The sequence below is a fragment of the Capsicum annuum genome, chromosome 2 (genome assembly GCF_002878395.1).
Source record: "Capsicum annuum cultivar UCD-10X-F1 chromosome 2, UCD10Xv1.1, whole genome shotgun sequence".
Lineage (NCBI taxonomy): Eukaryota > Viridiplantae > Streptophyta > Magnoliopsida > Solanales > Solanaceae > Capsicum > Capsicum annuum.
The window spans coordinates 40,265,481-40,278,475 of NC_061112.1; the positions used below are offsets into that span (position 1 = coordinate 40,265,481).

At 34.3% G+C, this 12,995-nt stretch overlaps 3 protein-coding genes across 3 annotated transcripts; all 3 read left to right on the forward strand.

Moving 5' to 3' along the window:
• The first annotated feature begins 665 nt into the window (after positions 1-665).
• LOC107857836 (protein EARLY RESPONSIVE TO DEHYDRATION 15-like) lies at positions 666-1,082 on the forward strand. Its single transcript, XM_016702636.2, has one exon. It carries the CDS (start codon positions 702-704, stop codon positions 1,080-1,082), a length of 381 nt encoding a protein of 126 aa, XP_016558122.1. The 5' UTR covers positions 666-701.
• A 1,866-nt stretch (positions 1,083-2,948) lies between these two features.
• On the forward strand, positions 2,949-8,903 carry LOC107858627 (squalene epoxidase 3-like). The gene is given in 9 exon segments (XM_016703363.2): positions 2,949-3,494; positions 5,887-5,998; positions 6,199-6,373; positions 6,567-6,732; positions 6,910-7,134; positions 7,307-7,582; positions 7,938-8,216; positions 8,372-8,426; positions 8,429-8,903. Coding segments are annotated over 9 exon segments (1,605 nt in total). The 5' UTR covers positions 2,949-3,236; the 3' UTR covers positions 8,488-8,903.
• Positions 8,904-10,678: 1,775 nt separating this feature from the next.
• On the forward strand, positions 10,679-11,317 carry LOC107857835. Its single transcript, XM_016702635.1, has one exon. The coding sequence runs from the start codon at positions 10,679-10,681 to the stop codon at positions 11,315-11,317; it is 639 nt and encodes a 212-aa protein (XP_016558121.1).
• Positions 11,318-12,995: the final 1,678 nt, after the last annotated feature.

Below are 12,995 nucleotides of genomic sequence, written 5' to 3' on the forward strand. Positions count from 1 at the left end.
AAGAAAATACAGGCTAACAAGTAAACAGAAAATACTGGTTAATTAGGTAGCTTGATCAAAATGTGGTTGTGTTCTTTTAACTTATTGTTAGTTAGAGTATCCATATTGCATAATTAGTGAAACACATTATGCCAAAATACATATCAAGTATCTACTCAACTTCCATTTGGCTATAAATTCTGAAGTTCGAAATTTGAAATTTGATTTTTTGAAAGTTGTAATTTTTAAAATTTGAAAGTGTATTTAGATATGTATCTTACTTGAAAAAGAACTAGAAATTTTATGAGTGAAAGTTTCAAAAACCTCAAAGATGACCTGAGCTAATTTTTTGAAACTTAAAATTTGAGTTCTAGTGGCACAACACCTTCGATCAACTTTAGGGTTTGAAAGATTACATTTTGAAAAATTGATCTAATTCATGATCAAATAAATATTTAAAGATAAATTTTTAAAATTTACTCTCAAAATATATAGCCAAGCACTAGCTAAATTCATGTCCCTTTTTTTCGTCTCGAAACAGCAAGTTCATGTCTGAACTCGCACCATTATCTTGCCAAAACTGAGTACTTTTTTTTTAATTGGATAATGCTAAAGGAACTAATTAGAACATTATTAGATGCCCAAAAAGAAAAAAAAATAAAGGATAAACATCATGTATTTTGAGCATACGTATTCAAAGATAAGCATATTTCAAGAAGAGAATGGCGTTAGTTTCCGGAGGAAGGTCAACACTGAATCCAAATGCACCTCTGTTCATCCCATCTTATGTACCACAAGTGGAGGATTATTCACCCGAATGGTGGAATTTGGTAACAACCGCAACATGGTTCCGTGACTATTGGACGAGCCAGCATCAGGATGAGGAATTTGGCGATGATGATTTTGGTTTTGCTGGAAATGATGTTGCTGACTTGCTTCCCGAAAATATTGATCTTGATGTCGATGAGGATATTTTGAACATGGAAGCTCAGTTTGAAGAATTTCTTCAATCATCTGCAAGTGAGCATCAAGGAATCGAGTCATCGTTCTCTGTTGTCAATGGTAATTTTCAATTTGGTATACAAGAAGTTCCTGTAGGATAATTATTTATTTATCTCAAAATAATTTATTATGTATTTGGAAAATAGGAAAAGAGGTGCCATATTAATTTACTTGAAAAAAAAAAAGAGAATTTGCATGCATGCTTTGGGTTTGACATTTGGCCATATACATGGCACAAACATTTTTAAGGTGATTTATTTGCATGACACTTTTTGGATAATACACTTGTCAACTTTTTTGAGCATTTAATTAGTATAAATAGGCATCAACCTTTGCCATTATGGAGGGTCAATCTTTCACTTAAGCTTTAACTTTCTTACTCCATTTCTTAGATCTTTTTTTTCATCCTATTTTATTATATATTTTATTAAAAAGGTTCTTTTAATTATATCACCTTCTAAATTAACTTTGGTATTTATATTAAAAATTTTGTTGATTCTTGTATCCCTCTAATTAATTAATTAATTAGGAAAAGGCTTGTTTAATCATGAGGAAACATTTCACTCTACCGAAATAGTTTCTTAGGACAGTGTCTAGCACGACTCAAGTATAATTTATAAATTACTTAAATTAATATCGTTATAATATTTATTTAATATTCAGTATTATTAAATTATCGAAAAGTAATTATATTATTGTCACTATTATTACATTAATTATAATATTATTATTAGTAGTAATATTATCATATACTGTTATTATTATTATTTCAGTATTGTTATTTATTATATACTGTTATACTACTAATATTATTATTGAATTGCTGATGTTATTATTTTATTATTGTTAACAGTTGGATAATATTGTTATTATTATTATTTTACCGTATTTCTCCAACTCGAAACAATGCCAAACTTCTACTTACTTGACTACGCAAATAAAAGATCACTTCTATATTATATTCAAATTATTTTTCTCTTATTTTATTTTTAAATCTCTTAGATATTAAAACAACATAAACTATGATAAAGCTAAAAGAAAGTTTTATTAAATAGAAGAGTTGTATATATATGTTGGTTTGATTCGATTTTGAAGGTTATTGATTCGACATATCGGCTATTGATTTATAGATATAGTAAATCGTCATTATATTAATTAATCTGTTATTGATTAATCGATTCGATTATCGGGTTAACCGCTAAGATTCCACATGAAAAATTTTCTTTATTAAAAATCATGTATAAACAATGTGATAAACGAAATTTTATATGAATTTAAAAAAATTATCAAGTAATTTTTTCATGAAAATAAGTTTCGTTAAATTGAATATGATTTGCCAGTTTAGAATAAGTATTAACAACACGATGCACACTAACTGTTTAAGATAATTATTAACAACACAATACACATAATACTAGAAAGAATATTTGCAACTAGAAAATAGAATCAACTGAATTGTATTATTCTCAAAAGTTGAGTAGTACTCCCTCCGTTTAAAAAAGAATGATCTACTTTTTTTTTTAATTCGTTTTAAAAAAGAATAAAACATTTTTTTTTGTAATACTTTAATTTCAACTTTCTACATAACATGTTTAGAACAATAAGATTAAAGGGCACTTTGATATATTTGACACAACTTTAATTTAAGGCCATAAGATTCAAAAATTTTTTTATTTTCTTAAACTTTGTGTCAAGTCAAAGTAGTCATTCTTTTTTAAACAGAGGGATAACATACAAGATTTACATCCTTAACTATCATTGGGTTATCAGTTAGCCCATTTAAAAAAAAAACTAAACCATTATGAAACCGATAATCTGTTAAAAAAATAAAATCAAAATCATTATCAAACCGTTAAATAAATATTTCATTATCAATAAATTAATAAATCAATAATTAACTCACAGTTGAATCAATATTTCATTATCAATAAATTAATAAATCAACAATTAACTCACTGTTGAGGTCCCTACCAGAACTGAAAATTGTCTCTTGTTGTTTTGGTATTGTCGCAATTTCCACCCAAACTGTTCAATATGATCCCCCTATTTCCGATTTCGATGCATCTTATAAATACAAAACAGCAACAACTTATCTTTCTCCCTCGTCTTGTCCAAACACAAATTTCCTATTTCTGACAGCCAAACAAACCCTTTTCCATCATCACCATTTTCTCTCGACTCTGTTTCATTTGCAAAGAAAAAAATTGAAGTCGCCATTGGTCTCTTTGTCCAAATCGGGAAAAGGGACCGAGAAAATGGCGAATTTCATGATGGATAAATATATTGTTCCTGCTTTCATTGTTTCTTTATTAGGTTTTGTTGTTATTTATATTTTACGACCAAGAACCCCCCCTAATAATTACAAGAAAAAGGATCCTAAATCTGCCGAAAAATGTGAGACCCATAATGTCATAAAGGGTGTTTGCAAATCGGGCAAAGGGAGGAGCGATACGGATGTTATTATTGTTGGTGCTGGAGTCGCTGGTGCTGCTCTTGCTCATACCCTTGGAAAGGTCTATTTTTTATTCTTCCATATCCAAGTTTTTTTTGGTCCAATATAAGAAAGGCTCCCTACATAAATTTACCCTTTAACTTGGCATTAGATATGTGTGTGCTCCAATTTTGGATTTGCATAAGCATATTTAAATTATATAAAGGTGAACAAGCAGATACACACATACTATGTGATAAATCACGTGAGATATACCCATTCTACATGTCAAATCGCCTGACTTTTGCCACGTAGAACACATGTATCTACTTGTTCTATTTTATGGTAGTTTAAGCGAATGCATATCCAAAGTTTGAGGGCATAGACGCCAACCAAGGATATGTTTATGTATTATGCCTTTTAAGAAATAAAGACAGACTTTTGAATGTTGTGGTTTTAAATTTAAAAAGTGTGTAATTCTTTAAATCTTGTGATCTTAAGCTTGCTTCTTACAATGTTGAAATTGGACAAATGAATACTCTTGAAAAGAACCCCTTTTTCTTCAAAAAGACTTCAGGAATTCGTCACTACTAAGGGAGCAATAAAGAATAGAAAGCTAAATCTTTTCGTTAAGAAAATAAAATTATCCTAATGTAGGCGTGATATTGATGGTTTAGACAGAGGGATGAATGAAAAGTTTGTTTTTGCATTTGCATATTCATAGAAAATTCTAACTTTTAGCTCCTCTCAGGAAGGTCTTCTGAATGTGGATTACTACAATATACAGATACTAGTCCCTCCATCCTTATATATTCCTGTCACTTTTGCTTGTCAAGAGTAATTGGACTAATTTCCTGAGCTAAATTTGAGTAGATTAATTCCTTTTTATTTTAACATTAAAATTGAGATGAGTAGAAACCATAGGAAAAGTACTACTACAAGTTGTAACTCTTCTGTCAAAATGGTGAAAGAAGACATTCGAAGATGGTTTAAATTCACTTGGTTTGGATCTTGTGTAGCGAAAAACAAACATTTCGGGAAGATAGTAGAGTATTTTCTTTTATCCAGCATACTGGTGCCGTCCACAACAACAACAACAACAAACCTAGTGTATTCCCACAAAGTGGGGTCTGGGGAGGGTAAAATGTACGCAGTCCATACCGCTACCTCCGAAGAAGTAGAGAGGCAATTTCCGATAGACCCCAGCTCAAGATAAAGAATAGTAAACAAGGTCACAATGAAACATGAAACAGGATGGATGACATAACAAGAATAAGAAATAAGAAATTATAAAAATAGAAATAAGACACCCACACAATAGTACTTATACACTCACAGACCAAAGACACCCACCACACCCAAACTCTCCTAACTAACAACTCCTACCTATGCCCATATTCTTAGGATTACTAATCCGGCTACACAAAAGCTCTTCTAACTACTTGCTACGACTCACTCACACACATTAGCCTTCTACCATTATCCGCAACCTCCACACCTTTCTATCTAGGGTCATGTCCACAGTAAGCTGTAACTGCTCCATGTCATATCTAATCACCTTCCTCTAGTATTTCTTCGGCCAACCTCTACCCCTCCTGAAACCATCCAAAGCTAGCCTCTCACACCTACGAACTGAGACATCCGTCCCTCTCCTCATCACATGTCCAAACCATCTCAACCTCACTTCCCGCATCTTGTCCTCCACCGAAACCACTCCCACCTTCTTTCGGATAGTCTCATTCCTAACTTTATCCCTTCTAGTAAGTCCACACATCCAATGCAACATTCTCATTTCCGCCACCTTCAATTTTTTAATGTGGGAGTTCTTGACTGTCCAACACTCCGCTCCATACAGCATGGCTGGACAGACTGCCACTCTGTAGAATTTGCCTTTAAGCTTATGGGGCACCTTCTTATCAAAAACACTCTCGAGGCAAGCCTCCACTTCATCCAACCTGCCCCAATACGTTTCGAGATATCCTCATCAATCTCTCCATTCTCCTGAATCATAGATCCAAGATACTTAAAACTATCCCTCTTACAAAGAACCTGTGAATCCAAACTCACTATCACCTCGTCCTCCTGCCTCAAGTCATTAAACTTGCATTCCATATACTTCGTCTTGGACCTACTCAACCTGAACCCTTTAGATTCACCATTGAGAAAAAAGGGATTGATCCATATAAGTGTACAGTGAAAAAGCTTAAAGGCTTCCACCTATATAGATATTGATGGTAAGTTATGATCTTTACCAGCCCGTAGTAAGAAATTTAACCATCATGGAAAATTTGGCATTTGATTCGTGCAACTTATGTGATGTGTCCACAAGCAGGAGACAAGAAAGTTTTTTTTTTTTTTTTTTTGACAAAGGTAACAAAGACAAGAAAAGTAAAGTGTTTGTCTTGTGAGATTTTACCAATTGTCCGAATCCCCTCTCCCAGCCCCTAAACATTTATTTTTTGCCACTGCTGCAGGAAGGGCGAAAAGTTCACGTTATTGAAAGGGATTTGACAGAGCCAGACCGGATTGTTGGCGAGTTGCTACAGCCTGGGGGTTATCTAAAATTGATTGAGTTGGGCCTTGAAGGTTTGTCTTAAAAAAAAGAAGGAAAAAAATCATAAGAGCTTACAATTGATCATTTTGTGATAGAACTATTTGGTGCAATATATATTTCACTAATATGAATTAAGTTTTAGTTTTAACTGAATTAGGACATAATTCACTTCTCGATGTACTATACTAGGTGTGTAATTTTTGCGCTCTTGACCTTTGCCATTGAGATGCAGATTGTGTTGAGGATATTGATGCCCAACGGGTGGTTGGATATGCTCTTTTCAAGGATGGGAAGAGCACAAATGTTTCCTATCCTTTGGAAAATTTCCATTCGGACGTGGCTGGGAGAAGCTTTCACAATGGGCGTTTCATACAAAAGATGAGAGAAAAAGCAGTTACTCTTCCCAAGTGAGCTTTCCCATGCAGTATATTTATTTGAACTTTTCTTGACCCATTATATTATTATTCCTTATTAATAAAAGAACTGTTCTTAACGCATATCATGCTTTCAGTAACTAATGCAGTTTTCTATTTATAATAAACCTTGTCCTTAACATAGTTGCAATAATCAGCTGGCTGTCTTTTATTAAAATATGTACAGTGTACGATTAGAGCAAGGTACCGTAACATCCTTGATTGAAGAAAATGGATCCATAAAGGGTGTTCAGTACAAAACGAAGGCTGGTCAAGAACTTGCACATGCTCCTCTTACAGTAGTGTGTGATGGGTGCTTTTCAAACTTGCGACGCTCTCTTTGCGACCCTAAGGTGAAGTTAATTCCTCTAAACATGTCAGTTGATTTGTTTCTCTAGTGTTGTATGCATGCATCAGGTCAAGTAAACAGTATGCCTTCATATGCCTGGTGATATATATCACTTGCATTGAGTTTGACATATTTAGATCTTGAAATCATTGCAAGTGTGATTGTCTATTGACATTTTCAGGTTGATAGTCCATCTTGCTTTGTTGGTTTGGTATTGGAATTGGAGAATGGTCAACTTCCATATCCCAACCATGGGCATGTTATTCTGGCAGATCCTTCACCCATCTTATTTTATCCTATCAGTAGCACGGAAATTCGCTGCTTGGTTGATGTACCTGGTCAAAAGCTACCTTCTCTTGCTAATGGTGATATGGCAAATTATTTGAAGACTGTGGTGGCTCCCCAGGTACCTTTAGTTTCTCTGCATGTTGCTAATTCTTCTGAAATTTTAGAATATATCGGCTGGTATATTAAGTTGGTCCTTATTTTTTCTATCTTAAATAGAACTGCTTGTTTCTGAAGATACTTATTCGGTGCCTCCCAACGTGCTTTCATGATTGATCTATACATTTATTCAGGTCCCACCTGAGCTACGTGATGCATTTCTGTATGCAATTGATAAGGGACATATTAAAACTATGCCAAACAGGAGCATGCCAGCTGCTCCCTATCCTACACCTGGAGCTCTGTTGCTAGGTGATTCATTCAACATGCGCCATCCTTTAACTGGTGGGGGAATGACTGTTGCACTTTCAGACATTGCTGTGTTAAGGAATCTTCTTATGCCATTACAAGACCTGAACGATGCAGATGAATTATGTAAAAATCTGGAGTCCTTTTATACTTTGCGCAAGGTAAAGCAAAGAATGTTGTCTGGTTTACTCTATCATCAGTTTTGACTGATTTGTAATGTGCTACGGCTTATTTAGTAGAAAATTTTATTTCAGTTTCTTGATCAAGTATAGGGAAGACCTTCTTTCTAGCAAATTTAACGTGGCATTATGATGTCTTTTACCTGGAAGCTTCTCCAATCTCTACAGAAAAATCATATGTTATTTGAAGTGGGTTTAATATCTAAAAGCACATCACTATTTTTGAGCTATTCCCTCTAAAAGAATACAAACAAATAGAACTGCAGTTCTGGAAGGAATGGACTTTTTTTGACTTAATTATCATGTTACTCATTCTTGTATTGGTCTCTGTTTTCAGCCAGTGGCTTCCACGATAAATACTTTGGCTGGAGCTCTGTATAAGGTGTTCTGTGCTTCTCCTGATCAGGCGAGGAGGGAGATGCGAGAGGCGTGTTTTGACTATTTGAGCCTTGGAGGCACTTGTTCAACTGGACCCATAGCTCTACTCTCTGGTCTTAATCCTAACCCGCTGAGCTTGGTGCTCCATTTCTTTGCAGTGGCCATTTATGGAGTTGGTCGTTTACTTGTGCCTTTTCCTTCTCCAAAGAAGTTGTGGATCGGAGCAAGATTAATCTCGGTATGTTCCTTAAATGCAGTATTCAAACTGTTTCCGTTGACTCTTTGAGCATGTGCTTTAATATTGCGCTTCGTTCTAGTTGCAATTCCTGCATAATTGTTCACCTTGTTAAAAAGTATGACCATTTTAGCGTGTATGCTCTTTTTTTTGTTCAGTCTGCATCAGGCATCATATTTCCCATCATTAAGGCAGAAGGGATCCGGCAAATGTTCTTCCAACAACACTACCAGCACATTACAGAGGCCCTCCCACGAACACTGAGTCAGATTAAGCAGAAAATTTGTTGAAGTTTTGTTCCATGAATAGCATTAACATTTACACATTTACTTTCTCGAAGCAAGAGGTGTAAGTTCCAATCTCTCCTCATCCCCAAGCCCCCCACACACACAAAAAAAAAAGAATGACGAGACACTAAACCTTATTGCAGGCATATTAATACCAAAAGGAACCTCAAGTACGTATTCTTTGATATCTAGTCAGACTCCCTATCCTGTAAAAGTGAATATTGTGCCTTTTTCACTATATATCTTGGACAATACAATTTGAAAGTCGTTTGTAGTTCTAAGTTAGACATCAACCACAATGTTTCTCTACTGTACATCACATTTATGTATTTATCAGGCTGTTAAAGATCTGCCTTAGTGTCCTCATTGTAAGAACCACGCAATAAAGAGTTTAGTTAGATCATGTGGATGGTAATTGTGAATGGTGTAATAGTGTACTATACTTTGCATAAAGCCAAATGGCTTGATTGACTTCCAAAACATTCATTCAAAGGTTTGCAGTAAGCTGGATAACCACGTAATTTGTAACAATTACCTTTTTGTGTCTCTTGAAATGACACAATTCACATTGTGCACTGTTCTTGCCACCGTATGAGCCTCAGTTTGAATCCTCCCTGCATCTTTCCACTTAAATAACCAGGCAGAGATGGAACTCCTTGAGTTAAAACTTGCAGTCTCCTTATAAAGTTGCAGGAGTCTAGCTAAATTCATACACGTTATCAAACTCGTTCTCATAGAACGATTCCACGTAACATAGTTCTTGAACCGAGATAATAGTATCATCTGAAGTATCTGAAGAATAAAGATAAAGCAAATGATTGTGGTCTATCATATCATGATATGACTTGTTTCTTCAGCATTTGCCATTAAATTATGTTAAAACAGAGAAGCAAATTACACAAAACAAGAAAAAATCTAGAACGTCTGCTTGAAACAGTACGTAGTAGATCAATTAAGCCTTCATGTAGCAACCCAAACACTAGCACTAGTGAAGCTACTTCAGTTGATTCAATTTTGTGAACTAAGAAACCAAACTCTTCGGTATGATTGAGCTAAGGCCAAAAGCAACAACGCTATGAAACTGAGATTACTCTAGCATGTCTCTTACTCGATAGGCCATTGTAGGATCTGAAGATACTATTATTATAGTAACAAAAAAGATGTTTTACAGTGACAACAGAAGGTTAAATGTTTACTTGGCTGAATTACTTTTTTCGGCGTTCCATTATTTTGTTACAATATTTGTTGAAAGTGTCAGTAAAATAGTTAAAGTCAGTGAGTCAAGAGGTAAAAAGAAAATGGCGTTTGGAGAACTCACTTTGTGATATTTTATTATGGTTAATCAAACATCTTTGTGCATACCAAAATTTTGAGGAGCTAATTAAGGATCTGGATACCAACCAGTTGTCAAATTTCCATGTCAATTCTTACCGCGACATCAAACAACATACTTCTTTTATAATTGAAAAAGGGACAATTGATGTGTTGAAAAGAAGTCAACATCAAACGGCTTGGCCTATTAAAGTGTCAAAGGTGTACAAATAGGCTTATACCAAAAAGAAACTTTAAATGTATGTTGGAGTCTCCTTACTTGTGAGTCATCAAACATCTTACTATTCATAATTTGTGATCTTTAGGGGACCTTCATAAATTTCAATAGTTCACCTTCCACAGAAAAGGAAAGGAGAGCACGGAAACACAAATGCTCTGCATCATTTTGAGCAATTCAAATCGTCAAAATATGACTTGCATCTTTATGTCCTTACAACTCTTCATAAACATTTTACATTTTATGACATTGAAATTGTAGTACTTAGTCTGAAATCTATCATCAACATTTTTTTTAATAACAGTACAATCACTAAACTTATTAAACTTTCATTTTTTGATCCCCCCAAATTGAGCATCATTAATATGCTTATATCTGTTCCACTCACCCCCTAAACCCATCACCCACCCCTTCCCCATCCCCAAAAAGAAAAGGAACTCCACAAATGGACCTCAAGAGGCAGTTTCAATTACTGGGCCTTCATTCAGCATGGGCCTCAAGAAATAATCCAGACAGCCCAAAGTTTAAAAACAAAACAGAAAAAAGGTACAATTACCAGCTTCACAGTCCTCCATTCGAGTACAAGGATTGAATGGGGCTAACTCCCCTGTTTGGCTGAGCTAATAACAATGGAGTCAGACATACTAATTCAGCTTCTTATCCTTCTCTTCACACTCGGAATTCTCTACACCATCTACAATTTCCCCAAACAAGCCTTAACCCGACTGCGAACAAAAACCCGATCCACTAACCAAGCCCATATCCACTTCATTAAAGGAGCCCAATTCCTATCAAAAGCTCAATCCAATCATCGAAACAAATCCATTGCCCTCAACCTCGCCAAATCCGCCGTCACCGAAGCTGACAAAGCCGTATCCATTAACCCCAAAGATCCATCGGCCCATATTCTCAAAGCTCTATCACTCAATCTAATGGGCCATAAATTACCCGCTTTAAGATCATTGGATTCCGCCCTATCTCCGCCGGCAGTGAAGGCGTTGTCCGGCGGAGAGAAAGCGGATGCGCTGCTGAAAAGGGCTGAGATATTGGTGGCATTGAACCGGAAAAGACGAGTTGACTCGGCTTTAATGGACCTGTTGGAAGCTATGAAATTGGGTTGTTCGGACAAAGCTAAGGCCTTTTGTTTGTTGGGCCAGTGTTATGAAATTAAAGGATTGAATGTTGAGGCCCATAATGCTTTTGAAGAAGCTTCAAGGATAGAACCTGATTTGGTTGCCGCCCATGAGGGTTTGGCCCGATTAAGATAGTCTAGTTTTTCGCCTTCAAGGACGACTTACTGTCTGTGTACACACTATCCTTCAGAGGCTACTTGTGGAATTAATTATTATATTATGAAAAAATTAACTATATAAACTTATTAGATTAGTTATTACAAGTTATAGCAAAATTTTTAAGTTTTCAAGTTATAGCAACTTTCATTTAAAAAAATATATAAAAAAGTTTATTTTTTTTGTTGAAAATACAAAAAAGTAATTAATGAAAAAGAAAAATCTTAATTTAATAATATTAATATACAATTTACCTTTCTTAAATATAGTTAACCTTAATTACTATATTTATTCACCCCCAAATCCTTATTTTTCCTCTTATTTTAATGTCTGCATTAAGAGTTTTCATCTTCATACACTACCTTTCTCTTTATACACGATTAATTTCTGCCAGTAAATAAAATATCGCTATTTTGGTGTCGACAAATTACTAAGGATTATAATTTGATAGAAAAGCAAAAACAAGTATTTTTTTTGATAACAAATATGAATTCTGTTAATTTGCATTTAATCATGATACGTCATAGAGGAAGATGAGATTCGTCAGATTTGTTAAAATTTTTATGAAAATGGATATTTTTCATTCAAAACGAATTTAAAGATGTATTTTTTTGTATTTCTTCAATTCTCTATTGTTACATTGTTGAATTTTGTGCGTTTATTAATTGCATAACAACTAAAATTATTGTTTAAACAGGAATACCGAGGGACTTTAGAATTGATGGAATTTTGTATGATACAACAACAAAGTACAAATGATTAGTAGAAGCAATCACAACACAGCTGATGATAGACACATCCTCCAATTACTCTTGAAATAAGATACATAATAAGTGATAGATACTCAACTATGGTCATATACAATGACACAATGACATCTTCAAATAGTCATACGCATTTGTGAAACAGTTCTCGTATCGAACTGAAAGGTCAAACGCAAGCAAGTAAAAACAATTGTGTATTTTTAGTGTATTTAATTGGATATTATATTTGTATGTAAATCGGGTATCTGTTTTTCGAGTATTATTTTTTTTTTTAATTTAGTAGCTACTATTTGATTTGTGTGGTGGAGGACTGTACTTGATTTTTTCGTTCTTCAAAAATTAACAAATCAAATATTTTTAAGGTAAGAAAGTATTGTGACATTCATACATACTCAATAAAGGATCAAATTTATGCAAGACGTTAAGGGGTGATAAAAGTGATAGCCGAACTGATTTTAGGTGATTATGTAGACACCAAAAGAATATACACTCCCAACGATATTGTTTCAGACATGATGAGGGAACATGAGATTTCACTAAATTATCATCAGGCATGACATGCAAAAACTAAAGCAGTTAATATGTTGCGCGGTGATCCTACCAAGTCATATCAAAAGATACCATGTTATTTATATATCTTGGAAAAAAATTATCCTGAATCTGTTGTTGTATGCTTTTGTTGCGTTAGACACTTCAATTCGGGAATGAAAATATTGCAGATCAATTGTTGTAGTCGATGGAGCAGCTCTAAAATCACTTTACGAAGAAACTATTACTGATCTCAAGGGAATCTGTGTTTGTTACTTTATTTTGATGTTAATGTTTCTTTTTAAAGTGTTTATGATCAATAAATTCTAGTGTTAAGATTTGTGTTGTTTTAAGATATTTGTGTT